Genomic DNA, 27,500 nt, shown 5'->3' on the forward strand with positions numbered 1-27,500 from the left:
ACACACATATACACACATACACGCACACATACATATATACTCGCGCTGATTGGTGACGTATATTGAAACTCTTTTGTCTTTCTCACGGTTTTCTATAACAGTACAGATCGCACACGTGTCATTACCTAAATATATATATTTGTATATATATCACATGTAGACCCATGTGTGTGTGTGTGTGTGTGTGTGTGTGTGTGTGTGTGTGTGTGTGTGTGTGTGTGTGTGGATCGGGTCGCACCAACTGTTGTTTCGTTACGGCGGAGGAGATGGATGTGCATCGCAAACAAGCTGCCAACGCTGCACAGAGAGACATAGAGGCACACGCAGACGGCGCCGTGGACAGGGGTGTAAGAAGCATGGCACATCTGAAGCAAGTGCAATATACCACAAGGCACGAACACAGAGTCACACGGACAGAGAGACAGAGGGACAGACAAAGGCAAACACACACACACACACACACACACACACACACACACACACACACACACACACATACACACGCACGCACGCACGCACGCACGCACACACACACACACACACACACACACACACAGGGCCGGGGGTGACCTGAAGAGAAAGACGACGGCGATGAAGCACATGGCGGCCATGTGGATGCCGTGATCTGACGAAATCGACCCCTGCAGCGATGATGGCAATGGTGTTTGTGATGGTGATGAGGGTGACAAGGGCGATAGAACTACGCACAGGCAGGCGCTCGGGGTAACTTCGACATGTGCACACATTCACATGCAGACAGACACACACACATACATACATACATACAGACATACAGAGAGACACATACAGAGACACGACACGACGCACACACACACACACACACACACACACACACACACGACACGACATGGCACGGGATGCTGTCGTACGTTGACGTAGAGGATGAAGTATCGGGCGCTGGTGGCGGCGACGAAGATGAGAAAGAAGGTCGCATATGCAAGGAACTGGAAGAAAAACTTGTAGTTGTGAAACCCAACACAGTTGGCAACCCACTGCAAGAGAGAGCATGCGTAAATGAGTGCGTGTGTGAATGTGCACGTGTGTGTGTGTGTGTGTGTGAATGTGCACGTGTGTGTGTGTGTGTGTGTGTGTGTGTGTGTGACACATGACATACGTCGTGGGCGGATGTTGGGTACCATGCACACACACACACATGCACAGATACATGTCAAGCACAGGTGCAATATCATTGTTGGAAGAGAAAGCACTCACTGGGCAGTGGTGGTCAAACTTGAGCACTGCACGTGCATCCGTTTCGTGGTGGCATGGACACGCGATCATATGCCATTGTGGCAGTCGAGGGAAGAGGGAATATGAGCGCAGTGACGTAAACGCTTTCACAGCCTACATGCAGACAACCCTCACAGAGTCACTCACATACGCACACACACAGACACAAACACACAGACACACACAGACACGCACAGACACACGCATGCACACACACGCATGCACAACACGCGACTAGCAAACGCGAGGACCAAACTTCACATGCATTCAATACAGCCGCAACATGATGCTGACCGCATGCGCCGCAAATGGAGCAGTGGCGACAGCGGTCTGGCTTGATGATCTTGCATTTGGTACACAGCCGTAGCCCTTGCATTGCGCGGGAAAGCAAGTACAGGGGCAAGGTTGCATGGGCAGGTAAGTGGGAGCAGAGGCTAAGGGCACATGAATCGGTAAAACGCATGTAGATTCGCAGATACACACACAGCCACAGACAGACAGACAGACACGCACACACACACACACAGACACAGACACAGAGCGCACACTCATGTCCCCACGCCCAACACATACTTCCGCTTCCGTCATGCATTTTGATGGGCAGGTTCCTGTCTTTGAGGTCTGGGCACGGCTCGCCATGTGTCAACCGCCGAAACTCATGGTGCGAAAGCACAAACTAGAACAACAACAGCAGGCACAGCCAAAAGCACAGGACAGGTGCGTGGGTGAGCGGGCGCTGTTGAGCGTGAACAGCAGATCAAGCCAAGCATCACCCACGCAAAGCCATGATGCTGCATGCCACACAACACAAAGTGAGCGGTGCTTCGACCCACGCTCCGACCCAGCATACGACGTTGCAGGAGGCACATAATGCAAGGCCACCGACTTTGGATTGAATCAAAGGCAACGGCTCAAAGACGGCGCGGTAGTATGGTGCCAAGAAGAGGAAGCTCAGCATGTGAAACGTGAGGCCATACACGGCCGCCACAAACACATTGTCAATCAACGTTCCTGGTCGCACACACACACACACACACACACACACACACAAGAACGGTTCCAATTAGCGCCCACACACGTGTGCAATTCACCACCAGCTAGTCAACCAACGAGGCACGTCATGCAATGAAATGCAATGGTACCCACACCTGCACACACGCACGTGCATGTGTGCATGTGTGCATGAGCATGCAGCATCAACATGCAGGAAACAAAATCCAGTTTGAGACTGACCGACGAGGACAACTATGTAAGCGTAGTACGACCACGCCCAGACCCCAGTCACGAACAGGACAGGGAAGTACGTGGCCAGCCTGGCAGCCAGCCACATCTCGAGCACGCGGTTTGGATGTGCCCTCTATGTCACACTGTCCGTGCAAGCGAAAGAAAGGCTTGTTCACAAGAATCAAGTCAGTGATGGGGGTGAGCGATGGGCGGACAGTGTGCGAGGAGTGCTTTCGTCGTCTTTTGTGGCTGCAGCACCACAGCGGTTATGGACGATTTGTGGAAGATTTCAAACAAGATTCGAAATTCGACGTGCCTTGGTTTCGAGGCAAACAAACACAATCACACCCTCATTCACACTCATTCACACTGCTGCTGCTGCTCTGGTTGGTTGGCGCACCACCCCTCGTCACTCGCTCTGACCATATCACACGCGCACCTACGTACATGCGCATACGCACGCATCAGCATACGCGTACATAAGCACGGAAACGCAAAGAAAGCAGAAACACCTGCATTTACAGCAGCACTACGCTTACCACCGTGCAAACCACACACACAGACACACACACACGCACACACAGTCGTCATGTCTGATGAAGACGACTTTGCCCAGTACAGCTCCGACTGGAGCGAAGAGGGTGATGGCCACAGGTCACCGTCCCCTCGCCATTCAACTTCTCAGCCGCGGCGCAAACCGAAGCGCAGCCATACCTCGACATCCTCAAAATCAGGTTTGTCGATGTGCATGCAACCATGTTTATTTCGTCTCATGGTTTCATGTGTTTTGGAGAAGTCATCATGGCCCTTGCAGTACAGCACATGTGTCCTCAGGCTGTCCTGTCCGTCCCACTTGATGTTTGTGCAACTCCTCAACTCACGCACACACGCACATAACCGTACACACATAACCGCACACACACACACACACACACACACACACACACACACACACACACACACACACACACACATCAGGGGCCAAGTCCTCGTCGCGGCGCACGCGGAAGCGGCCGGTGCAGTCTGCGGGCACGCGGCAGTACACGGCCGAGCTCGAGGACAAGCTACACAACAAAGACATGCAACTGCAAGAGCTGAAGAAGGAGATGAAGGTGCTGCAGGATATTCAGCGGCGACAGGAGAAGGCCCTGGACAAGCTGGAGGGCAACGACTCCGAGCTGCCTCAGCGGCTGCGGCAGCGCGATGAAGAGATCCGGTCCCTGCGCGAGCAGCTGCGCAAGGCAAAAGACACCGTGCACACGATGAAGGAGAATCAGCGGAAGAAAGACAAACATCTGCAGTCGATCCGCGACAAGACGCGGCAGCTCGACCAGCTGGTGCAGGACAAAGGGCTGCGGGAACGCGCGGAGCTTGAGAGCGAACTGGCAGCAATGAAGCAGCGCGTGCAGGAGCAAGAGGAGGAGATGGGCCGGCTGCGGCGCAAGGCTGAGCTTGAGGAGAAGGCACGCGTGCGCATGGAGCAGCAGGAGGTGAAGATGAAGGCGGCGCACAAGGCCAAGGTGACGGCGCTCCAGCAGCAAGTTGAGGACTTGGAGGCGGCGGTGGCGGAGAAGGACCGGCAGCTGGCCGGACTAAACATCCGGAGCCATCTGAAGACAACAACATCCGCGTCCAGGGCAGTGAGCCGCGCAACCACCACGCCCGCACCTGCACCCCTGGATCTGCACAGTAGCCACGACGACAGCGACAACGACGGCACTGGTGATAGCACAGCGTCCAAGCTCCCGACATCACCAACACGCGGGAAGGCGTCGTCGCCATTCAAGAGAACGGCATCGCCAGAGCCAAAGCGCCTGCCACAGCCCCCAGCACAGACACAGACACCGAAGAAGCAGGAAAGCACGCCCGCACATGTGGCAGAGCAGGTGGAGGAGGTGGTGAGTGATAAGGATGATGACGGTGATGGGGACATGAACGTGTCATCGACACGCACTGTGACGCCGGCCACGAACACAAAGAGAGCGCAGGAGGAGGAAGAGGAGAGGGCCCGCGGAAGAGCGCAGGAGGAGGAAGAGGAGAAGGCAAAGGCAGCAGCAGCGCAGCAGGCGGCGTTGCTGGCCGAGAAGAAGAAGAGGGAGGAGGAGGAGAAGGAGGAAGAAGCAAGGCGTGCAGCACGCGAGAGAGAAGAGAGGGCGGCAGCAGAGGAACGGCAGCGGATGGAGGAGGAAGACAGAAGAAGGAGGGAAGAGGAAGAGAGGAGGAAGCGGGAGGAGGAGGAGGCAGAACAGCGAAGGAAGGAGGAGGAAGAAAAGAGGCGGAGGGAAGAAGAGGAAGCAAAGGCTGCCAAAGCCAAGGCACAGCGGCAGCAACAGAGCGAAGCAGATCGCAAGAAGCAGCAGCTCCTGGCCATGGTGAGCGTGTGTGAGCGAGTGTGTGAGTGAGTGTGTGAGTGAGTGTGTGTGAGTGTGTGAGCGTGTGTGAGTGAGTGTGTGTGAGTGAGTGTGTGAGTGTGTGAGTGAGTGTGTGTGAGTGTGTGAGTGAGAGTGAGTGTGTGTGAGTGTGTGTGTATGTGTGTGTGTGTTTGTGTGTGTGTGTGGGATGCATGTGCATGAATGCATGCTGGTTTGCGAGAATGCATGCAACCAGTTTTTCCTGTCATTTTATGCGCCGCACATCTCACACCTGATCTCCTTCTTGTGCGTGGTTGTGGCGCCACCAGCTCGGCAAGATTGATGCACAGGGCGGGGCGGGGACGACGGCCCCCAAGGACAACAGCGACGACAGCGATGACGATGGCATTGAGGAGGACATTCCATCGCTCGGCGGCCCGGCACCGGCTGACACCGCACGCGGCAGCACGAATGAACACCAGCAGCAACAGCAGCAGCAGTCGTCGCTCCCCTGGTTGAACAAGGAGCCGCGACAGCGAGGAGCACGACAGCCGGTGTGTATGCATATGTGTATATGTGTATGTATATGTGTATATGTGTATATGTGTGTGTGTTTATGCATGCGGGTGCTGATGATTCTGTCCTGATTTCTTCTTCTCACAATTCCTTTTTCCACCCCTCCATGTGGCCCGTCGCCAGTCTGACGCCATTGCCAACATGCATCGGGGACTCCCTGCCCGCCCAGACCTCCTCGAGTCAGTTTACACCCCCCCCACACACACAGACACAGACACACACACACACACACAGACACACAGACACACACACACACACCACACACAGACACACACACACACACACACACACAGACACACGTGCTGGTGTGCGTGCATATGTGTGCGTGAGCACGTGATTGTTCATCTGTTTGTTTGTCCCATTTGTTTGTTTTTGTGGTGTTTTTATGTCGACGGCTTGCCGTGAACCCAATGTTGATCACCTTATCTCACGAGTTGTGCTGTTGTGCGTGTGCGTGTGTGCAGTGACTTCAGGCAACGGTCCGGCCGCCAGCGCGCAAGAAGAGACATTGATCTCTCAAAGTGAGTCCTCACACACATACCACGACACACACGCGACGCACGCACGCACACACACACACACATACACGCCTAAACAGCTTCCGCTTCATTGCAAGCAGTGCGTTACCACTGCCTGTTGTCACCACCATTCTCATGACCACAATCACCACCAACATTCTCATGACCACAGTCGCCACCAACATTCTCATAACCGTTCTCATGACCACTTCCGTGACCACCACCAGGCCTGCGCTTGAGCGGGACGGGGCCGGGTCGAGTGTGCGGTCGTCATCTCTGGCGCCGTCCAGCGGACACAAGCTCGACTTTCTCAAGAGCAACGCGCGTGCCACTGCATCAGCACGCAGCAACCCCGACCAGAGCACGCGCGCACAGGGCAGCAGCAGCAACAACAACAACAACAACAACAACAACAACAACAACAACAGCAGTGGTGGCGGTGTTGTTGATTTCCTCAACACGAAGCCCGACAGCAGCGGCGCGGCGCGTGCGCGTGCGCGTGGGAGTGGCGGGGGTGTGTTTCCGTGGGAGGCGAAGCAGCCGTCTGCAGGCAAGGGCAGAGCAAATGCTGGCGACAACAGCAGTGCTGCATACGCGCCAAGCTTCACGGCGGCGCCAGCAAAGGCGACGACGGGCGCACGAGGCGGAGATGGTTTGCTTGCAGGCAATGACAGTGGCACAAGTGCGAGCAGTGCACCCAAGACGCTTCCGTGGATGAACGCGGGCGTGCGGAGACGAACGACACAGCCACCAGCGCAACACACCTTTGACGATGATGACGATGATGGCATTGAAAGCATCGAACTTTGAAGCCAGCGGTGTGTATGTGTGTATGTGCGTGTATGTTTATGTGCATATGTGTGTTTATGTGTCAATGTGTGTACATGTGTATATGTGCTTGTGTGTACATGTGTATGTGCATGTGCGCGTGTGTATGTGCGTTCATAGAGAGGGCGCGATGGAGCAACACCATGCACGTGCGTAACGTGTTTTTGTGTTCTGCGTTCATGTGCCATCTTATGGCCACAGCTGAGGGTTTGTGCTTTTGTGGAATGGACATGCTAACATGATGTTTGGGATTTGTTACTTTACAACATCGTGCATGTTTCAAGTGTGTTGTCAATATCTCAAGTGTGTGTGTGTGTGTGTGTTTGTGCATGCGAGCGTTCCAATCGCTTCTGCTTTCCACTGCACCTTCAGTCGTTCTTAATGCACGCACGTGCGGAGTGCTGATTCAAGTTTACAACACAATACAGGCAGTTATATAGAATGGCGCCGAACTGAAAGCGAATGGCGGCGGGAACCAAGCAAGCAATCAGCCGAGCAGCGCATGAACAAAACAAGGGCAAAGCCTTGGTGCTGAGGCATGACGAAGAGTAACAAGCGAAGAGTGTGCATCAGCACCACATGTTCCACCACAGGCAAACACAGGCGCACATGTGCTATTTCCCCTTTTCTCGTAGATACTCTGCGAGCTTCTCTGTTGCCTCTGCGCACACGGCCGGGTACATGCCAACGTCATATGTGCTGAGCACGTAGCTGTTCTTTGCCATGGCTATGATGATACCAGTCGACCCCTGCAAGTGGAGCATGAGTGTGAGTTCGTGTATTTGTGTGAGTGAGTGAGTGTATTTGTGAGTGGGAAGGAAGGCGAGTGATGCAGCGTGCGTTCAACACACACACACACACATGTGTACACACGTACACACACATATACACACATACGTACACACACATATACACACACGTACACACACACACACATACACGTGTGTTGACCACGAGCATGCAAGCGATCAAGAGGCACAGGGGACATCCAACGTTGTTCAGCGAGCAGACGTGGAGCGTACGCGACAACAACGCACGTCTTTCGCGTAAATGGCACGGTCGTCGACCCTGATGCACTGGTAGTTCCTGCCTCCGAGTGATAGCGGGTGTTCTCTTCCAAACGTGGGCGAGTCAAACGCTGCCTGGATGCGTGCAAACTCTTCCTGCGTGATCTACAGGGGGAAGCGTGCGTGAAGGTGGGTGAGTTCTAATGTGGGGCAAGAAGAGGGGGGGGGATTGGCAGGCAAACAAAGTTTATCGCACAGGTGCGCACAAACGAGTACGGCAGACAGGCAGACACACGCGACACACACACACACACACACACACACACACACACACACAGAGGTAAACATGCACACACGACACACACACACCTTGAAGTTTGGTGTTCTTGCTCGAATCCCACCATCTCTCTTGCGAATGATTGCCGCCTTTGACACGTGCTGTGTTGATAGCAGCGTCTGTTGCAACAGTGTCTGCAGCGGGTTCATGTTCCGCGCTAGAGGCAAGGAGGAGGTGGAGGTAGAAGGAAGGAGGGTCGCACTCCACAGCACACGCACACAGCACAGCGTTGTTTGTCCACACCACACGCACACAGCACAGCGTTGTTTGTTCGTTGCCAGCGGCGTCCTGTCTTGTGTGTTTTTGTGAGCCGTTATTGATTGTGGAACGCGCACCACCATTACTGCTCGCTTGTTGTTGTGTTGCTGTCTCCTCTCTGTCTGTCTTGTTGGGATGGAGTCTCGGACACATCCGCTCGACCGGGCGCTGCCCCGCGTACCCCGTGATGTAAGCGTGGCCGCAAGTGGTGCTGAGATGCTGGGTGCTTTGTGAGTGCTGCTGTCGTTGCACGTGAGTGATACCATTGCTGATACTGTGGACACATGCAACAACACTGCTCCCACAGATCAGTTTGAGCACGTATGCGCTGCTGTTCTCCGAGGTGGTCCGGTACACAACAAACAGAGTCAACTCTGTCCCTGAACTTGAACAAAAGTGAGCCTGCCTTGTTGTGTCTGGTGCATTCAACGCAACACACGCCAACGCTTTTGTCAGCACACTGGTGCGCAGTCATGCACACACACACACACACACACACACGCACGCACACGCACACGCTCGCACGCACACACACGCACACACGCTCACAAACGTGTGCATTGACCAGGCTGGCAGTGATTGGACGCCGCGTTGGCGTGCGGTTGGTTGAGGTCATGGCGATGCGGGACAGGACGTCCAGAAGACGAATCAAGATCCACGACGTGCTTGCCTTCTTGCAGACCAACCTCTGGCGGGTACGCAGCGCATGCTCCTTTGTGTGCATGGATGCGTTGTGAGTGGGCAGAGTCCATGTCAATGTGCTTGTGTGTGTGTGCTGGTGTGTGAGTGGACTGTGTTCGATGGCACGACTCTGTTGCTGTGATTGTGTGTGCTTGTATGTGATTGTGTGTGATTGTGTGTGATTGTGTGTGCTTGAATGTGCTTGTGTGCATGCGATTCGATCATGTCCCTCGCCCATATGGCCCACGTCCCGTTTCCCTCCCTGTGACTGTTGCTGTTGCTGCTGCAGACGCTGTTTGGCAAGCCTGCAGATCTCCTTGAGCAAGTCACCAGCGACGTGTGCAGCTGTGCGTTGATGCGTGCACCATGGCTGCGTCTCGTCTGTGGCGCGCGCGCGCGCGTGTGTGTGTGTGTGTGTGTGTGTGTGTGTGTGTGTGTGTGTGTGTGTGTGTGTGTGTGTGTGTGTGTGTGTGTGTGTGTGTGTGTGTGTGTGTGTGTGTGTGTGGAGGGGGGAAGAGGTGCGGGGGCGGAAGATGCGAAGCTTCATGAAACGGTGCTGTCGTGTGCTCGCTCACTCCCTGCATGTGCGCTTGCGTCGCGATGTCACCCGTTTCCACACACCACCAGACATGCTGTCCGACCACGACATGCTCGTGAACAAGTTCATCTCCATCAGCAAGGAATACGGTCAGCGTGTGCACGATGGAGGCAGTGTGGCGAGGGGGATTTCTGGCATGATGACTGCTTCCATCGCCCACCCACACATACACTGGGCTGTGGCTTCTCACGTGGTTGATGCTGCCTTCCTTTTGACACTGCCAGGGGATTTGAATTGTGCTGCCTTTGTTGGCGGGATTGTCGAGGCAGCGGTTGATGGCATGGGATTTGTACGTTCGTGTTGCATCATCCATCTTTGCTCTGCTGGCACTCGCGTTTCAACATGCTTCTTTCCACAGTCACACACCCACACACATTCACACGCACGCACACGCACATTCACACGCACACACACACGCACACACACGCACATTCACACGCACACACACACACACACATACAGCCGGCGGAAGTGGCGGCGCATACGGTGGAGGGGAAAGGCACGACGCTTCTGATCAAGTTTGACCACACCAAGATACCGCAGGAAGCTCTCTAAATGGCGTGTGTGTTTCTCCCTCCCTCTTTGCGTTTGCTTGTTTGTGTTTGATTGCTTGTGTTTGTTTGTTCGTGGTCCTCCTCCTTCCTTCCCCTTCTTCCTCTTCCTTCTTCTTCTCCTCTGCTTCTCCTTCAACCTGTCGCTGTTCGATCAGGATCATCCAACTCTTCGCATGTACTGTTGCCATCACCAATTGCCATCACAATTACCATCACATATTGCCATCGTTTGACTAACAGCAAGGAGGGAGAGTGAAAGGGAAAGATGGACGAGAAAGGGAAGGTAGGAAGATAGCAATGCAAGACAGGGGGCAGCAGCGAGACAAACAACACAAGCATGCACGGGTGGTGGTGGGCAGACGACAAGGAATGATAATGGAGGAGGAGGACGAAGAACGAAACAAAGGCAAAACACGCTGCTGCGCCGCGTTTGGACTTCCGAAGTTCGCCGATTATCATGAATAACTTCAACTAATTTTCAGTCCAAGCTCATCGCTGTCTTCTTTGCTTTCCACCCCCACACCACTGCCTGCTTGACTGTGAACCAACCAACCCACGGCTGCGTGTGCACTCAAGAGTTGTTGCTGTTGCTGTTGTTGTTGTTCTCGCTCGTTGTTGTTCTTGGTGGTGTTGTTGCTGAGGTTGTTGCTCGAGAGAGACCTTGGAAGGAGACAAACTTGTCAGCCATGTCCAACGTCACGTACACGCCCGACGGTGAGTGGATTGGACTCTTGTTACTAGTTCTTCTTGCGCACTGAAATTGGCGCACCAGCATGGGTGTCCTTGTGTGAAGCTATGGCAAATGTGTGCGAGTGTGCGTGAAGGTGTGAGTGCGTGTGAGTGTGTGAGTGTGCAGTTGGTTGTTGTTACAAGCGAAATGGCAATCCGTCACGCACTCTAGCGCGCACTCACACCCTCCAACTCACAACATACATGCTCACAACAGAGGTGCGCAACTGGGACAATGAGGATCTGGTTGGATACCTCAAGTTCCTCAACATTGGCGACCCCGTCATCACCGCATTCCACGGTACAATTCGACTGGTGCTGCTGATAACACACACCATGCACACAGACCGCCCACACAGATGTAAACCTCCGTTTCTCTTCCATTCACGCTGTGCACCACGCTTTGCGCTGCGAATGCTGTGCCCATGTGTAGACTCCGACATCTCTGGTTCAGACTTTCTCAACATTGACGAGCAAGCCATCGCAGACATGAACGTGCCGGCTGACGACGCCACCAAGATTCGCCAGGTGGGTTGTTGAGTAGCGTTGAGCAGGAAGCGCGTGCTGTTCACTTCATGCACTTCACCTTCAACTACTTGTTGAGACACAGCATCCTCTCATCCTCACGCACACACACACCCCCTCTCACACGTCCCTCACACGTTCCTCCATCCTGTGTTGCTCCTCCCCACCTTCCCCACCTTCCCCACCTTCTGTCCTCCTCTTCTTCGCGTTGCTCGTTTGTTCTGCACAATCAGGGCATCTCGGCGATCCAGGCGAACGAGGGCAAGACACAGGAGCAAGAGGACTGGCGGTCTGACAGCGACGATGAGGAGACACCGGCCCCTGCACAGCAGCAGCCGGCAGCTCCTGCCGTCAAGCCCACCGCATCCGTCAAGAAGGTGCGCTGCCGCGCTATGTTGCAGTGTGGTGTGGTGTGGTGTGGTTTGAGGAGGAGGGATAAAGAGAGGGCTTACTCAATTGGAAAGCAGCCTTTGTTCCAGTATCGGCTGTCGTTTCTTCGCCTGCACTGACCTGCTCCCATCGACTGTGTGTGTGTGTGTGTGCACGCGCTTGCTTGTGTTTCTTCCTTTGACCGCTTGCTTGTGCTTCTCCCTTTGACCGCTGCAGACGTCTGTGAAGGTTGCGAAGAAGAACGATCCCCTTCGTCTTGCCGCCCGCTCCAAGGCCGTCGCCGATCTCGCCGGTTGCGCCGTCGCCGCGTCAGTCACACACACACACACACACACACACACACACACACACACACACACACACACACACACACACACACACACACACACACACACACCACAATGGCATGCACACACGCATACGCACAAAACCATGCACACACATGTGCACACACACACACACACGCATGTGCATGTTCATAAATGGAGTCTGTTTGGTTGTGTCTATCCGCTCTTCAATGCATGCAATGACATGTGTGTCTGTGCTTCTCCACACAAGCACGCACACACACATGCAAGCGCACACACGCACTCACACTATGGTGTTGTGCAGTGGGTGGCTGTGGAAGGTTGGCGGGTCTGGGTTCAAGCTGCGCAGCTGGAAGCGGCGGTACTTTGTGCTGACGGACGACAACTGCCTGTACTACTTCAAGTCGCCCAAGGAGATGTCTGCCCTGGGCATGATCCTGCTCCCATCCTACACCATCACAAAGGCAGACAAGTCTGAGAACCCGGGCAACCGCCAGTTTGCCTTCAAGGTGCGCTGGTTTCAAGTGTGTGTATGTTTTCGTGTGAGTGTGTGAGTGTGTGAGTGTTAGAGAGTGTGAGAGTGTGAGAGTGTGAGTGAGTGTGTGAGTGTGTGAGGGTGTGTGTGTGTGTGTGTGTTTTGTTTTGCCTTTGTGGCATGGCGTTGTCAAGACTCGAATGGCATCGTTAACATATGTACATGCATACATGTGTGTGTGTGTGTGCAGGCGTTCAACCGGGAGCACGAGGAGGCGCGCAAGTACATTTTCTCCGCAGAGACGGAGAGCGACATGAAGAAGTGGATGAACGTCATGTCCCTCGCGTCCATTGCATTTGGCAGCGCAAAGGCGTCCATGAAGAAGGCGGTACGTTAACACACACACACACATGCACACACATGGGATTGTTGGTGCTGGGACATCAATGTCGGTGCGTTGTGCTACTTGCATGCTCGTTTCCGTCTGCCATCTCGCCCTCCTCACCACCATCATCACCACCATAACTTGAACACATCGCCGCCGTCACTGTCACGCAATGCCAGGATGCCAAGCCCGGTGTGCTGACGGACGACAACGACGAGGACCTGAAGCTCATGCAGCGCAGAGCAGCGGAGCGCGCAGGCGGCGTAAGCACACACACACACATACACAGGATGCACACACACACACACACAGGATGCACACACACACACACAGGATGCACACACACACACATAAACACACACACACACACCTCTCAGATGCACGTGTGCATTTTTTTTTGAGACGTGTTCAACACGCCGCACCACGTGGCTTTGTGTCCCTCTCATGATTTTGACGATACATTTTGTGGTGTCCTCTTTCTGGTGTTTGTGCGCGTGTGCAGGTGACTGGCGATGCGTCGGAAGCGCCGTCCAGTGCACCGGCGCGCACGTCCGTCAAGCTTCCGGCCTACATTCGCCGCACCCGCAGCAAGGCAGCGTACGTAGTTTGCATACGCGTGCTTTGCACATGCTCGCGTGCGTCTGCACTGATGCAATGCGCGTTTGTCTGTGTTGATTCCTTTGTGCTGACGTCAGCCCCTCCCCCGTCTTCTTTTGCCCCTCCCCCGCCTTCTTTACTGGCCGATGTGGCACTGCAGGAACCCCAAGGGCCCCGTGCTGACGGTGGTGAAACTTCTGGATGAGCAGACGCTGCAGCTCTACGCTGAGCCGTCAACAACCGGACAAAACATCCTCGACCAAGGTCTGCATATTGCTGCATGGCTGCAGAGGATCATGGTCTCATGTGCGTGTGTGTGTGCGCGCGCGAGCGTGTGTTGATGTTTGTGGCTGCTTGCGAGCAGTGTTACTCACATTTACTCACACCTGTACTCATGTGCTTGCCATGTTCCAGTGTGCACGATGCTGAAGGTGTGCGAGAAGTACTACTTTGGCCTCGAGTACTACGACTCGAAGGTGCGCACACCCCCGCTTCCACCAGCCATTCGCTCCCACGCACATGCATGCGACTGTCGTGAACCGCGCCTTTGACCTCCACATGTAGCACGTGAATATATTGCACACACGCACACGCACGCACGCACGCACAAGCATACACACATACCATCTCTCTCACAAACACACACACACGGGCTCTATCTTTGCATTTATATGGCAGGGCGAGGCGGAGTGGGTGACGCTGGACAAGAAGCTGTTGAAGCAGGACATTCCACGCACACAGGACTTTATTGAGCTGCGCTTCTGTATCCGCTTCTACCCCGTCGACGTCACCCAGGTATGATGCTGGTCTTGGTTGCTGTTGTTGTTTAAGTTGTTGTTTAAGTTGTTGTTTTAAGTTGTTGTTTAAGTTGTTGCTGTTGTTGTTTAAGTTGTTAAGTTGTTAAGTTGTTATTTAAGTTGTTGTTGCAGTTGTTTAAGTTGTTATTTAAGTTGTTGTTCTTGCTGTTGTTCTTGTTATTAGTCACCTTAACCACGTGGCAACAGAGCAGACATGTGGCAATTGGGTGCACATATGTCCTCTTTCCCTCACTCCACTCAACCAACTCACGCGCCATGCAACCAACTCCCTCTCAACCCCACCCCATCAGGTGCTGCAGTATGTGACGCTGTACCAGACGTTCCTGGCCGCGCGCCGCTCTGTCGTGCGCAACGAGCTTGAGATCTCCAACAAGGATGCGTTCATGCTGGCGTCGCTGAGCATGCAGGCCATCCACGGCGACTACGACGCGACCAAGCACACCCCGGCGGTGGTGGGCAAGGAGGAGCTCATCCCAGACGCCAACAAGGACGACATCATCCGCAGCAGCAACATCAAGACCGCAGACCTCAAGTGCGGGAAGCGTGCGGTGTTGTTGTTCTGTGGCCCAGCGGTGGTGGTGGTGGTGGTGCGCGGATGCGTTTTTCATGTGTGTGTGTGTGCGCGAGGTTTTGCATGCTACATTGTGTCTCAAAACCTGTGCATGTGCGTTCTTGCTCGCCTTTTCTCTCATCTTCTTCCCCCTTCTTCCAAACCAACCACCGACATGGTTGCCGGGACCAGCACGTTCTGGGGCGAGGAAGTGATCCGGGTGTGGCGGTCCCTGCGCGGAATTCTGCGCCACCTTGCCGTCCTCAAGTACATGCAGATTGTTCAGAAGCACAGGTACACGCGTGTATGTGTGTGTGTGTGTTTGATGTTTCTGTGCACGCACCTTTGGTCGGGGTTTCACTCACGGCACATCATCCCCTCACCACCCTCCCCTCAACCTCCCCCCCCCTCTTCTTTTCGCAGCCAATTTGCGATGAAGCGGTTTGACATCAAGAACAAGAACGGCACCCCGCTTGTCCTGGGTGTGCACCCGCGCGGGCTGTACTGCTTCCGCCTCACCAACCTCTACAAGCCCGTCGTCTCCTTCTCCTGGGCAGAGTGCTCCGAGCTCGCCTACACAGACAAGAAGTTCTCCATTCAGGTGAGCGTGCTTTTGTATGTTTGTGTTTGTGTTTGTGTGTGTGTGTGTGTGTGTGTGTGTGTGTGTGTGAAGTGTAAATCTTTGTGCAAGTGGATTTGTCTGTGCTTACTTGTTTTGTAGGTGTGCTTGATGGTGTGTGCGCTGACACCTGTTTTGATCTCCCCGTTTCACCAGTCGTGGCGCACATCAACGCGACCGTGCTGCCAGCTGTTAACTCACCACAATCGCACACCTGTGATGCATGCGATGCGCAGGTGCACGACAAGTCGATCAAGGCGTTCAGCGTGTACACGGCGCGCTCCTCCACGTGCCAGCGCATTCTTGATCTGTGCGTTGGACTGCATCGCCTGTACGTGCAGGCAGCGCAGCAGTGGAAGAATCCTCCGCCAGACCTCAAGCGCATGCGCGCCGACGCCGTCAAGGCCGCCCTGCAGGAGCGCGAGCAGGTAACTGTGGAGCGGTGTGCTTGCATGCTTGCATGCACGCAAGCGGTGGCGGAGACAAAAGGAGGGCAGAGCAAACAGCTGCATGTTGTGGGCGTGTGTGTGTGTGTTTGGTTGCTCCTTGATTGGCGGTGGCTTCGTGTTCTTGACACGTTGGCATGGCCTGGCCTCATCAAGCATCGTCATGCAACGCATCTTTGTTGACTCACCCCATCTTCCCGCCACACACACACACACACACACACACACACACACACACACACACACACACACACACACACACACACACACACACACACACCGTCCCATCATTGCCGCAATGTTTGCAACCGACAGCTGAAAAAGGAGGCGCTTGCGGCCAAGGAGAAGGCGAAGCAGCTCAAGAAGGAAAAGGCCGCAAAGTACGAGAGCATGCGCTCGTGTGTGTGTGTGTGTGTGCGTGTGTGTGTGTGCGTGTGTGTGCGTGTGTGTGTGTGTGTCTCATCCTTTGTTACGTTGCTCAACACATACGCACACCTCTGCTTGCCATCCACTCAACACAAACAGGGAGGAAGCCGCGAAGAAGCAAGCTGCCGCAGAGAGCGCCACGCAGCAGCAGCCCGAACAACAACAACAGCAACAGCAGCAGGCTGAAGAGCAGGGTGGAGAGGATGCACCCCAGCAGGAAGAAGTTGTTACAGATGAGGGCGAAACAGGTGCGTGATGTGGCACCATCTGCTCTGCTCCTTCTGCCTACGCTGTCCTTCACACACACACACACACAGACACACACACAGACACACACAGACACACAGACACACAGACACACACATGCACGCACATGTTGCTGTTTCAGCCCGCCTTAACTCACCCCTCAACCCCCATTGTCACACGTGTGTGCGTGTGCAGTGTATGTGAAGGGCCGTGCCGAGGCGGTTGCGATGCTGGACATGATGATGGCAGATGCAGACTTCATGGACTTCCAGGAGAGCATGCTCGCCGACTTTGAGGACGAAATGGTCGAGGAGCTCGAGCAGGTAACACACACACACACACACACACACACACACACACACACACACACACACACACACACACACAAGCACACATGTGTGCTCGCAGGCACACGAGAGAAAGAGGCGGGGGCGGGGCAGCGTGAGGGATTTGAGGCGAGAGCCAACCTTACCCACCCCGCCTGCTCACCACCTCCACACCACAACCAACCATCACGACGACTCATCAACAATCAATGATGTTCAACAGGGCGGGCGTCTTCGTTCGCAGTCGTTTGCTGGCGGGAAGCGGCCCGTGCGCCGCAGCAAGGTGTCGACGGCGCCCGGTGTGCCGGAGGAGGGCGAGGGCGATGATGATGCAGAGGAGGAGGATGTCGAGGTGTGCGACAACGACGCGCTTGATGAACGCGTGCAGTACCTCGACCACATCCACACCATGTAATCCTTCCCCCTCCACACCAAACACACACGCCAAGGACAGCCGCCAAGGAGTCACCGCCCACTCTGTCTGTCAGTCACCACCATGCTCGGCAGCTTGACAGCAATTCCTTTGCCTCCGTCTGGTGTGTTCTTTCCTGGTCACCCGTCTCGGCCCTTCTTCCGTATCTTTCTTGTTGTTGTTGCTGTTGCTGTTGCTGTTGTGCCCTGTTATGCCAGTTGCCACTCCCAATCCTCCTCAATGTAGAACATACACATGCATACATGGCCATGGCGTTGTGCCTTTCCATTTTCTTGTCTTGTAGCCTTGCTTGCGTTTACTCTGATTTGTTTACGTCTGATGTGTTAGTTGTTGTTTGTTGTTTGTTGGTGTGTTGGGCGGTGACTGTGGCAATTGCTACAGCTCCGCGCGGTCTCGCTCTCTTTCGTCGTCTTCATCATAGTCTGCATTCCAACTTGCACCACTTCCCGCTTCTGCGTCGATGTTATCCCTCTCCAATAAAGCCCTGATTGTGTCGAGACCTCGGTTCCCAGACGAGAAGTCCTGGCTCGTGCACCCGCGGAAGCTGTTGATGCGCACGTCATGCTCTCCCAGCTCATACTGCAAGTATGGTTGCACACGCAAGTGTGTGAATACGTGTGTGTGAGTGAGTGCGTGTGAGAGTGAGAGTGAGTGCGTGTGTGTGTGAGCGATGGCACAAGGGGCACACCCACGTTTCCAACCGTTTCCACCAGTCACCAGCAGTGAAGATTCAACACTTGAAAAACAAACGCACAGGTGTGTGCGCAACTCGGGACCTTTGCCCTCACTCACCGGATCCTCGCCGTACAGCGTCTCAAGGCAGCTTGGCGACACGCACGATCGGACGCAGTTGAATCGTGCCACTTCTTCGCTCACGCCACGCTGTTCACAGTACGTCTCGCACAGCTGAAACGCCTTGCGCACCTGTCGTCCCTGTCGTTGTCATTCGTGTTGTGCTTTGGTGGTGAGGGCTGAAGCTGCATGCAGCACACGACCACACACACACACACACACACACACACACACACACAGGCATACGCACACACACACAAACAAACACACACAGGTATACATACACACAGGCACACACACAGGCGCACACAGGCACAGACACACACAGACACACACACATGCATGCACTCATACACGACCACAACCACACACAGACATACACACAAGCGGACACACATACTCACTCACATATCGTGATTTCTTCCTCCAGTGATAACGTTGATATTTAAACTTCACAGCCACGCTGGCGTCCACAAGCAACACCAAGACTACGACCACCGCACACCACATCATCACAACCCCACGCCCTCCTTGCCCTGTTCTTCTCCTCTCCATCATCGCTGCTGTGTTGCAGAAAATCGATGAACATCTTGCACAACTATTCCGTACACGTCGCACATTTTCTCTGCCTGCACCAACAAAAAGGAGTGCGTTGTTTGTTGGTGGTGTGTTGTTGGTTGTGTCGAGAACTGAGCAAGAAGGCACGTCAGCCGATTCCTACCGACCCTCAGAAGCAGGGGGTTGTGCAATATTCCTTTGTGACAGCTTGAACAGGGAGTGTGTGAGCGTGTGTGAGCGTGTGTGAGTGAGACCACCGAAGATGAGGGAGTTTGAGTATGATGAGGAGGGCACCAGCTCGTACTTTTTTGTGCTGGCGTTGCTGGTGTTGTACCTGACCGGTGCCACCATCTGGCGGCTCTGTCTTTGCTTCGTGGACGACGACGGCGAGGACGGTGCGTTAGGGGGCAGGTGGGGGGGGGAGAAAGGGGAAAGAAAGGGGAAAGGGAGTGGAATGTGTACACATGCACCTGGCCCTGCGCAAGTGTGTGTGTGTGTGTGTGTGTACTGTAACAAATGGTGTACCTTTTGTGCCATGCCGATCTGTGCCTGGGCTTACGCCGCGTTGCTGCTTCTCCTTGATGCGAACAGATACTGAAATCGAGAAGCGCAAGGTCCGCAAGGCAAAGAACAAGAAACCCAGCAATCTCTTTTCAACATGGTGAGAGTGTGTGAGTTCATGCGTGAGTGAGTGAATGCGCGCGCGCGCGTGTGAGCTGGTGAACCTGCGATTCATCCATCGTTGACTTCAACAAACTCGCTTCGTTGGCATTGCCTTCTGCATTGAATCAAGCCCTTGCAGCTAAGACTTGCCTTCTCTCACTGGTGTATCCATCCATGCACGAACACACACTTGCGCACACGCGCACGTGACAGGAACATCATCTACGTGCTGGCGTGGGCGGCCGTGCTTGCAATCATGTGGCAGATCTCCCACATGGAGCATGAGGCTGTGTACGACCCGTTTGAGATTCTGGAACTGCCATCCGTACGTTCCACTGCGATTTTCTGGTGCTCTGTTCTGAGAGGAGGGAGGCGAGGCAACGGTCGGACAAGGCACACATGCACGTGCCCGTGCATACGTGCGCACACGCCCCTCATACGTGCGCACATGACGTTCACCACACACACACACACACACACACACACACACACACACACACACACACACACACACACACATTGATTGATAGGATGCAACGACGAAGCAAATCAAGAAGCGGTACCGTGAGCTGTCGCTCATGTACCATCCTGACCGCAACCCTGATCCCGAGGCAAACGATATGTTCGTCCGCATCTCAAAGGCATACCGCGCGTAAGTTGCTCGCACACGCACCTCTAAGCGAATGATTCCATGTGTGCGCGTATGTGAGAACCCCATCAAAGGGATCTAGTGCATGCGTGCCTGTGCATGTTTGAATAAACGTGCATGTGCGTGTGTGAATGGACGTGCACATGAGTCGTCGTCCATGACTGTGTCGCTTGATGCGCTGCCAAGTATGTGTGTTCCTTCCCTCACTGCGACCGCCAACCAACGACCAACCATGGCCACTGCTCAGGCTGACGGATGACGAGACGCGCGAGAACTGGGAGAAGTACGGCAACCCCGACGGCCCAACGACGCAGACATACGGCATTGCGCTGCCAGCCTGGATGGTGCAGGGCAAGCACTCTGTCATTGTCATGATTGCATACGCCGTTGGCTTTGTCATCATCATCCCAGCCATCGTGGTGCGTGTCCTGCCTCGCTGGCTGTTTGCAGGGGCAACTGTGTGAATGCGTATCTTTGAAAGACGGGCCGGTGCTGTACATCAGCGCCGGTGTTGGTCGCCAACTTGCTTCTCCAACTTCCTCCCCGTTCATCTTTTCCATTGGCCCCTCCAGCACACCTTGACTCACCCCCCCCCAACACACACACCAACACCCACACCCACACGCAAATTGTTGATCCACTCAACCTTCCATCACTCTACGCGAATCCCACCCCCCCCCCCCCTTTACAGCGGTCGCGGTGGACGCGCAGCAAGAAGTATCTGAAGAAAGGCGTGCTCAAGGACACGGCTGCCCTCTTCTACCACTCGCTCACAACAGACGCCGTCAAGGAACTTGGTGCGCCGATCATCCCCCTCGATGTTCCGTGTCGTGCTGGGATGGGATGTGGTGGTGTTATTTGTGGTGCTGGATTTTGGCTCTTTTCTCCTGCTGCAACTCAACGACCATGTTCTCATCCGCCCACGCTAACAAAATACACACACTACCCACCACACACACACACACACACACACCACACACACACACACACACACCACACACACACCACACGCACACACACACACCTTGCCTCTTCGCATGTGCAGGGATGATGGAAGTGCTGTCGTGTGCGTTTGAGTTCCGGGAGAATCTGAAGACGTCGCAGGAAGAGCTTGGCGAGATCTTCGCGCTGCTGAAACAGCTGCCGGAGCTGCCCAACAACCCCTGGCAGCAGAAGGTCAAGGGCAAGCAAGACAACCGCATCAAGCTGAAGGACTCGCCCTTCGCCGTCAAGGCCAGGTCGCACCCTGTGTGTGTGTGTGTGTGTGTGTGTGTGTGTGTGTGTGTGTGTGTGTGTGTGTGTGCGTGTGCGTGTGCGTGTGTGTGTGTGTGTGCGTGTGTGTGTGTGTAAGTTCTGATTTGACTTCTGTCGCATGTGAGGCAGGTTTACATTAGCACAATTTGACCCCACCGACCCGTGCTTCCCTTTGCTTGTGCAGAACGCTTCTCTACGCACACATGCATCGCCTGAAGCTCTCCCCAGCGCTCACTGCAGGTACACGCCAACACCTCAGCATCCACGTGCATGTCATCACCCCATGCACCTCGTTCTGCACGTCGTTCTGCCCGTCACACACGCAAACGTGCGTGTACACACTTATGCACACATCCCCATACTCGCACGCAAACCCACACCCACGGTCATTGAGCCCCGTAGCTCCTAACAACACTTCTCACCACATGACCGTCGCCGTCGTGATGACACCGCCTTAGATCTCGATTTTGTCCTTGAGCACGCGCCAACTCTCATCAACGTCATGGCAGAGCTCTGCTTCGAGAGGTGCGATAGTAGTGCTGATGGCGGCCTTGTGGTGGTGGGCAGCGTTGGCGCTGTGTTGTGTTGCTGCACATGGCGAGCGTGCCTTTTCTCACACTACCTACCCCACCATCCTGCCTTGTATTTGTGTGTGTGTGTGTGTGTATGTGTGTGTGTGTGTGTATGTGTGTGTGTGTGTGCAGGCGGTGGTTCAAGCCCGTGCTGCTTGCGCTGCACCTGAAGCAGATGACGATCCAGGCCGTGCCAGAGGTCGACAATGTCGGCCAGCTCGAACAGGTGTGCATGGTCATGGCGATGATGATGACGGTGGTGGTGGTGGTGGTGGTGGTGTTACCGTGAAGGGGGGGGGGGTTCGGTTACCGTGTTGTTGTTGTTGCTGCTGTTGTTGCTGTCGTTGCTGTTGTTGTGGTGGTTATGTGTCATGCGTGGGAACTGCTTTGCCCACATGATCTCAGCTTGCAAGCGCATGAAGTTGATGGTTGCGCTCACTCGGCTGCGTTCAACCCAAACTTGTGCCGATCCGTGCCACCAGCTGCCACACGTCACCAAAACAATGATGGACAGCCTTGAGAAGGTGCGCACAGCGGCAATATGTGTTACCTAGAGTCGCCTCCATTTGTCCACACACACACACTCACACACACACTCACACACACACTCACACATGCTTATGCACGCGCACACACGCACACGCTTACGCACACACACGCACACACGCTTACGCACACACACTAACACACATACACTCACTCACACACTCAATCAATCCTGTGCCTGCCTGCGCATTTTGTTGTGGGAGCAGAAGAACGTGCGCACGCTGCAGAATCTTGTCATGCGGCCCGACGACAAGGTGCAGTCGATTCTTTCGGCCGTCCCCGCGCTGCACGTCGACGATGTCATCGAGTTCCTGAACGTGTTCCCCTCGCTCGAAGTCGACTGGGGGCTCCCAGGTCAGTGGCCCTTCACCCTTTGTGGGAGGCATTGGGGGTGTGCAGGAGCTGGTGAAGCCGACGGCTCGTGTGCATGTGGTCGCTTTATCTTGGCTGATGTATGGTTGATGTATGTTCGGTTGCTCCGTGCAAGATTGTGTCCTCACACGCGATCATCACACTTAATCCACCACCACACCCACCACCACATCATCACGAAGGCGCGGTGGAGGACGAGAAGAAGGACAAGTCTGGCAACCGGATTGTGACTGCGGGCATGCCGTGGGCAATCACCGTCAGCGTTCGCCGGGTGACGCGACACGAGCTCCTGCAGAAGCAGCAACAGGCTGGCGCAAAGAGCAAGAAGGCCGCTCGCAACGGCAAGAAGGCTGCAAAGGTCAGCCACCACCGCAGTGCTTGTTTGTTTCTTTCATATGTACGAGTGAGTGTTGGGCGTGGCACCGAAGCACATGTTTGGCACTGTTGGTCTTCCTCAACGCTTACTCTTTCCTGCTAACCACCACCACCATCATCACCACCACCACCACCATCACCATCACTACGATGACGACGGCAGGGCGGGGCTGCAAACGGGACGAAAAAGAAGGCCGAGGCGGCGAAGAAGAAGAAGAAGAAGATTGAGATTGTCGGGTTTGGCGAGGGTGAGTTCTCGGACGCAGAGGCCTCCAGCAGCGACGACGACGACAGCAACAACAACGACGACAGCAAGAACGATTCCGATGCTGAGGGAGAAGAGATTGACGAGGAGGAGCTGGTGAGTTGTCATGGTGCATGCTTGCATGCGGTTTTTGTTGTGTGTGCATGTGTGCACTTTTCGCGTGGTGAAAATGCTCGTCACCCTTTGATGACTTGTTTTCTCCGAGATTGGCGCCCTCCTTCTCCTGCTCACCACCATTCATTATCACCAACATCATTATCACCAACGTCATCATCACCGCCACCACCATACCCACCATCACGATCACCATGCACCATCAGTGGGCTGGCATCAAGAAGCCTGGGGAGGATGTTGACGACTCTGGCCCCATTGCTGTGCACTGCCCACGCTATCCGCATGTAGGCAACACGAGCGATGTGTGGTGCTCTCTGTACTTTGCTTGTATTTGTGGTAACGTTGTCGAATGTACACAGTGTTTGCTTGTGGTTGGGTGGTGCATATGTGCTCCCATTTGTACTGTGCTGTTTCGCTCACCTCACCGCCATTCCTCTTACTGCTCCTGCAACCTTGTAATGTGTGATGTTTCATGTGTGTGTGTGTGTGTGTGTCGGTGCACAGGACAAGGAGGCGGAGTGGTGGTGCTTTGTCTCTGACGCGACGAACAAGAAGATTGTTTCGGGTCTCCTTCGTCTCAACACCCTCGGCACGAAGCACGTGCGTATTCGCGACCACCAGCCTTCACCCTGCCACTGACAATCATGATTCGCCCCGCACGCCCCACAATCCGCTCACCCAGGCCATGACACCATTCCATGACACCATTGTATCCTCATCACACCATTGAACCCCCCCCCCCCCAAAAAAAAAAAAACATTATTTTTGTCAAACCACGGGCACTGCACAGACGATGCGGCCGCTGCCGATGGAGAAGGTTGACGTTGGCCTGAAGGCGTTCAACCTCCACGTCATCTGCGATTCGTATCTTGGAGCCGACGTCGTCCTGCCGTTCAAGGTCAGCCCGCTGCTGTCATTGGTGGCGCCGATATGATGTGTTATCGGGCACACGCAGACCGAACGATGGAGAGGGATACGGAAGCAGACAGGAAGGCGGAAAGGCAGACAAGCACACACACACACTCACACCCACAGACACAGACACACACACACAGACACACACACGCACGCACGCACACACACACGCACACACGCACGCACGCACACGCACTTTCACTCACACACATGCACACTCACTCACACACACACTCACTCACACTCATTCACTCACTCACACTCACTCACTCACTCACACGCACGCACACACACTCGCTCACACTCACACACATACATGCACAAACTGTGTGGGGTGCAGGTGAAATCTGTGCGGCCGAAGCTTCCGTCGCAGGCCGAGCTGGCGGCGCAGCGGCGGGCACAGGCGGCGCAGGAGGAGATGATGGAAGAGGAAGAGGAGGAGGAAGACACTGATGAGGACGATGACGACGAGGACTTCTGAACACGTGCACACACATACATGTGCTGCTCTGTCCCATGTGTTGACTTCATGACCTCGATGCACGGCGCTTTGTGCGTGCGTTGTTCATGATTGGTGTTTGACTGGTCCCTCAGCGGCATTTCTTCCCCGAGTTGTGTTTTGTCTCTTGCCCGCTTCTTTTTTCTTCTCTCTTCTGCTTCGTAGGCTCCTCTGACGGTTCAATGTCTCTGTTGTCTGTTGTTGTTGTGTTGAGTGACCATCTGTCTTGCTTGCTTGTGCCTCTCGTGCACACATGCACTCCTTCCCCAACACCCGCACGCATCCACCCATTCGCTGTGTGCGTATTGTTGCTGTTGATTGTGGTGTTGTTTTGAAGGTATGCATGTGTTGTTGTCGTTTGTCGCTGTCGCTTGCTCTGCCGTCAACGCGTTTTGCATTCGTGCGGTACACGCGTTCATACACAATACCACCATCCCCAAGGTTTGCTTATTCATTTGCTTACACTTGCAGGTTTGGACGAGGGAACGAAGTGACATGAGACAACCAACAAGAACGAGCAGAGCAGCAACAGCAGCAACGATGACGACAGCATCGGCAACAAACGACATACGCACACGCAAACCCACTCACGATTATGTGGCAGTTACGTGTTGATTACTTGTGGTGAAGCGAAAGAACACGAAGCACAGCAACTCAAGACAAACCACGACTACAGCAGCGACACCACCACCTACACAGACACGAACAGCGCCGCCACGCGCCAGCTAGGGGTTGATACCCCGGAACGGGACGGGCTGTGGCCGCGAGTTCTGGCGGATGAGGCGGTGGCGCGCGTGCTGCGGCGACTGCGGGTTGCCCGTGCCAACCGGCGTCAGCAACGAGGCCCTGTCCACACCAGGCTTGGCCTGCGCCTTCTGAATGTATTTTTTCTTCCATCGCTGAAACGCAAGCTCCAGGCAACCGTGCACCTCGTCGTTGCGCGTGTACACATAGAGCAGCCGCTGCCCAAACGTCTGCGGCAGGAAGAGGGGTGGGAACTTCTTCTCGTCAATGCCGTAAGCGATCGTGGGGTCCACCTTTGGGTTGAAAAAGTGCACACGTTGCAAAGGGTTGATGGGCTTCTTGTTTGCGTCGCGCGCACCATAGTCGATGTTTGCCACGTGCACGACAATGGCACGTGCAGCCTCCTGCTTCTGCTCCTCCGTGCCGTCGACAAACGAGAGGATTTCCCGCTGGATGGTTGCCTCCGATACCGGGTCCACAAGCTCAAGCGGGGAGAGCACAGACGCATACAAGTGGCGGCGGCGCAGGCGCGTGAGAATGACACGTGCGTCGTGCAGCTTGGGGTCTGGCGAGGCCTCGATGGCTTGCAGGATCCAATCGCCAAGACGAGAGAACGCGTCCATGTCATCCACCGCGTCGCTGATGGACTGGACGGTCTGTCCACCAACGCCTCCGAGCGACGAGAAGCTGTCGTTGGCAGCCGTAAGCGCATCGCTGATCATCTCTTCGACGAGGTTACCCGTGTGGTGCTGGTACACGTACTTGTGCAGCCACGCCCGCAGGCGAAACAGCTCCAGGATGCCAAGCGCCATCTTCTCCTCGAAGCAGATGGCCGGGTGGTTGTTGACGGTGCACACGCGCGACGATTTGATGAGCCGCCGCACGTCACAGCCGATTGGCGGGTCGCCAAGCGCGCTCACAGAGTCCCGCATAAAGTAGTCTGCATACGCATGTGTGCGTGAGTGTGCGTGTGTATGCGTGTGTGCGTGCGTGAGTGCATGCGTGAGTATGCGTGTGTGCATGCGTGAGTGCATGCGTGAGTGCATGCGTGAGTGCGTGTGTGGGTGCATGAGTATGCGTGTGTGCGTGTGTGCATGCGTGAGTATGCGTGTACACGTGTGTGTGTGTGTACATGTGTGTATGTTTGTGTGTGTACATGTGCGTGTTTGTGAGAAGGATCGTGCTGTGCACGGACAGAGAAGGGCAGGCAAAGCGGACTGCCACACGCACAGTTGACAATGCAACACACGGTCACACAGCAAAGCATAGCTCAGCACCCAAACGTATGCCTGCACAACACAACATAGCAATGTGGTGTGGCTCACCAAGCTTGTCGACGTCAATGCCGTTTCGCTTGTTGGCGACAATGTCAAAGAGAAAGCGCTTGCTCTCTGGTCGTCCGATGTCTGTTGGCCACGGCTCGTCCTCGGAGAGGCCCTGAATGAGGCGCTTGATGAAGTTGGTGTCTTCAGGGAGTTGAAGGTCATAGATGCCGAGGTCGATGTTGTTGTCCACGAGCAGCTTATCAAAGAGCTTGAGCGACGCATCCTCGTGGTGCCACAGCGGCTGGCCCTTGGCGTTGCGCACGCGGTTGACAAACATCTCAAAGGTGTGGCTGAAGGGGCCGTGGCCCAGGTCGTGGCACAGGCCGGCCAGCTTCACGCATAGCCTGTCCCGGTGGGTGATGTCCAGGGCGTTGTCATCCTGCGCGCGCAGGTGGTCGATC

At 54.9% G+C, this 27,500-nt stretch overlaps 8 protein-coding genes across 8 annotated transcripts in view; 4 read left to right on the forward strand and 4 right to left on the reverse strand.

Moving 5' to 3' along the window:
- Window positions 1–92: 92 nt before the first annotated feature.
- On the reverse strand, window positions 93–2,740 carry PTSG_04849 (uncharacterized protein; the record flags this gene model as incomplete). Its single annotated transcript, XM_004994110.1, has 9 exons — window positions 2,485–2,740; window positions 2,138–2,262; window positions 1,825–1,927; window positions 1,546–1,620; window positions 1,234–1,259; window positions 891–1,013; window positions 571–641; window positions 243–297; window positions 93–125 (listed from the first exon to the last, which is right to left on the reverse strand). Exons 1-9 carry the CDS (start codon window positions 2,579–2,581, stop codon window positions 93–95), a joined length of 708 nt encoding a protein of 235 aa, XP_004994167.1. The 5' UTR covers window positions 2,582–2,740.
- Window positions 2,741–2,776: 36 nt separating this feature from the next.
- PTSG_04850 (uncharacterized protein) lies at window positions 2,777–6,730 on the forward strand (the record flags this gene model as incomplete). The annotated part of the gene is made up of 6 exons (XM_004994111.1): window positions 2,777–3,209; window positions 3,454–4,847; window positions 5,156–5,380; window positions 5,526–5,581; window positions 5,867–5,923; window positions 6,148–6,730. The coding sequence occupies exons 1-6, from the start codon at window positions 3,065–3,067 to the stop codon at window positions 6,728–6,730; spliced, it is 2,460 nt and encodes an 819-aa protein (XP_004994168.1). The 5' UTR covers window positions 2,777–3,064.
- Window positions 6,731–7,114: 384 nt separating this feature from the next.
- Window positions 7,115–8,325, reverse strand: PTSG_04851 (uncharacterized protein). Its single transcript, XM_004994112.1, has 3 exons — window positions 8,125–8,325; window positions 7,786–7,920; window positions 7,115–7,497 (listed from the first exon to the last, which is right to left on the reverse strand). Exons 1-3 carry the CDS (start codon window positions 8,239–8,241, stop codon window positions 7,363–7,365), a joined length of 387 nt encoding a protein of 128 aa, XP_004994169.1. The 5' UTR covers window positions 8,242–8,325; the 3' UTR covers window positions 7,115–7,362.
- PTSG_04852 (uncharacterized protein) lies at window positions 8,120–10,408 on the forward strand. The gene is made up of 7 exons (XM_004994113.1): window positions 8,120–8,539; window positions 8,658–8,746; window positions 8,919–9,045; window positions 9,321–9,378; window positions 9,659–9,718; window positions 9,854–9,918; window positions 10,092–10,408. The coding sequence occupies exons 1-7, from the start codon at window positions 8,486–8,488 to the stop codon at window positions 10,182–10,184; spliced, it is 546 nt and encodes a 181-aa protein (XP_004994170.1). The 5' UTR covers window positions 8,120–8,485; the 3' UTR covers window positions 10,185–10,408.
- A 246-nt stretch (window positions 10,409–10,654) lies between these two features.
- On the forward strand, window positions 10,655–17,955 carry PTSG_04853 (uncharacterized protein). The gene is made up of 20 exons (XM_004994114.1): window positions 10,655–10,897; window positions 11,130–11,213; window positions 11,346–11,440; window positions 11,671–11,814; window positions 12,044–12,135; window positions 12,440–12,644; window positions 12,861–12,998; window positions 13,175–13,258; window positions 13,498–13,592; window positions 13,753–13,856; window positions 14,007–14,068; window positions 14,271–14,387; window positions 14,701–14,942; window positions 15,153–15,254; window positions 15,384–15,561; window positions 15,816–16,007; window positions 16,341–16,405; window positions 16,551–16,699; window positions 16,893–17,020; window positions 17,247–17,955. Exons 1-20 carry the CDS (start codon window positions 10,870–10,872, stop codon window positions 17,436–17,438), a joined length of 2,496 nt encoding a protein of 831 aa, XP_004994171.1. The 5' UTR covers window positions 10,655–10,869; the 3' UTR covers window positions 17,439–17,955.
- PTSG_04854 (uncharacterized protein) lies at window positions 17,832–18,837 on the reverse strand (the record flags this gene model as incomplete). The annotated part of the gene is made up of 3 exons (XM_004994115.1): window positions 17,832–18,035; window positions 18,249–18,389; window positions 18,754–18,837. The coding sequence occupies 3 exons, from the start codon at window positions 18,835–18,837 to the stop codon at window positions 17,832–17,834; spliced, it is 429 nt and encodes a 142-aa protein (XP_004994172.1).
- Window positions 18,838–18,879: 42 nt separating this feature from the next.
- Window positions 18,880–25,514, forward strand: PTSG_04855 (uncharacterized protein). Its single transcript, XM_004994116.1, has 18 exons — window positions 18,880–19,201; window positions 19,398–19,467; window positions 19,683–19,794; window positions 20,000–20,121; window positions 20,366–20,537; window positions 20,810–20,915; window positions 21,164–21,356; window positions 21,557–21,612; window positions 21,831–21,897; window positions 22,077–22,170; window positions 22,427–22,468; window positions 22,697–22,844; window positions 23,045–23,220; window positions 23,401–23,598; window positions 23,823–23,900; window positions 24,121–24,216; window positions 24,407–24,514; window positions 24,872–25,514. The coding sequence occupies exons 1-18, from the start codon at window positions 19,069–19,071 to the stop codon at window positions 25,010–25,012; spliced, it is 2,112 nt and encodes a 703-aa protein (XP_004994173.1). The 5' UTR covers window positions 18,880–19,068; the 3' UTR covers window positions 25,013–25,514.
- PTSG_04856 (SAM domain-containing protein) overlaps window positions 25,467–27,500 on the reverse strand; it is a 2,930-nt gene continuing 896 nt past the window's right edge. Inside the window, exons 1-2 of the mRNA XM_004994117.1 lie at window positions 27,100–27,500; window positions 25,467–26,714 (exon numbers count right to left, since the gene is read on the reverse strand). The exon at window positions 27,100–27,500 is cut by the window's right edge and continues 896 nt beyond it. Of these exons, the coding sequence (XP_004994174.1) occupies window positions 25,756–26,714; window positions 27,100–27,500 (1,360 nt within the window). The 3' untranslated portion in view covers window positions 25,467–25,755. The remainder of the gene's footprint in view (window positions 26,715–27,099) is intronic.

The sequence above is a fragment of the Salpingoeca rosetta genome, assembly GCF_000188695.1.
Source record: "Salpingoeca rosetta unplaced genomic scaffold supercont1.11, whole genome shotgun sequence".
NCBI classification, from domain to species: Eukaryota; class Choanoflagellata; order Craspedida; family Salpingoecidae; genus Salpingoeca; species Salpingoeca rosetta.

Coding starts and splice junctions, on each gene's coding strand:
- PTSG_04851 (XM_004994112.1), bottom strand. CDS start 8,241: ATGAACCCGCTGCAGACACTGTTGCAACAGACGCTGCTATCAACACAG. Junction 7,921..8,124: donor CAAGAACACCAAACTTCAAG/GTGTGTGTGTGT, acceptor TTCCCCCTGTAG/ATCACGCAGGAAGAGTTTGC. Junction 7,498..7,785: donor GTGCCATTTACGCGAAAGAC/GTGCGTTGTTGT, acceptor CTCCACTTGCAG/GGGTCGACTGGTATCATCAT.
- PTSG_04852 (XM_004994113.1), top strand. CDS start 8,486: ATGGAGTCTCGGACACATCCGCTCGACCGGGCGCTGCCCCGCGTACCC. Junction 9,046..9,320: donor TGCAGACCAACCTCTGGCGG/GTACGCAGCGCA, acceptor TTGCTGCTGCAG/ACGCTGTTTGGCAAGCCTGC. Junction 9,919..10,091: donor CGGTTGATGGCATGGGATTT/GTACGTTCGTGT, acceptor ACACACATACAG/CCGGCGGAAGTGGCGGCGCA.
- PTSG_04853 (XM_004994114.1), top strand. CDS start 10,870: ATGTCCAACGTCACGTACACGCCCGACG. Junction 11,815..12,043: donor CCACCGCATCCGTCAAGAAG/GTGCGCTGCCGC, acceptor TGACCGCTGCAG/ACGTCTGTGAAGGTTGCGAA. Junction 12,645..12,860: donor ACCGCCAGTTTGCCTTCAAG/GTGCGCTGGTTT, acceptor GTGTGTGTGCAG/GCGTTCAACCGGGAGCACGA.
- PTSG_04855 (XM_004994116.1), top strand. CDS start 19,069: ATGAGGGAGTTTGAGTATGATGAGGAGGGCACCAGCTCGTACTTTTTT. Junction 19,795..19,999: donor AGATTCTGGAACTGCCATCC/GTACGTTCCACT, acceptor ATTGATTGATAG/GATGCAACGACGAAGCAAAT. Junction 24,217..24,406: donor ACACCCTCGGCACGAAGCAC/GTGCGTATTCGC, acceptor GGCACTGCACAG/ACGATGCGGCCGCTGCCGAT.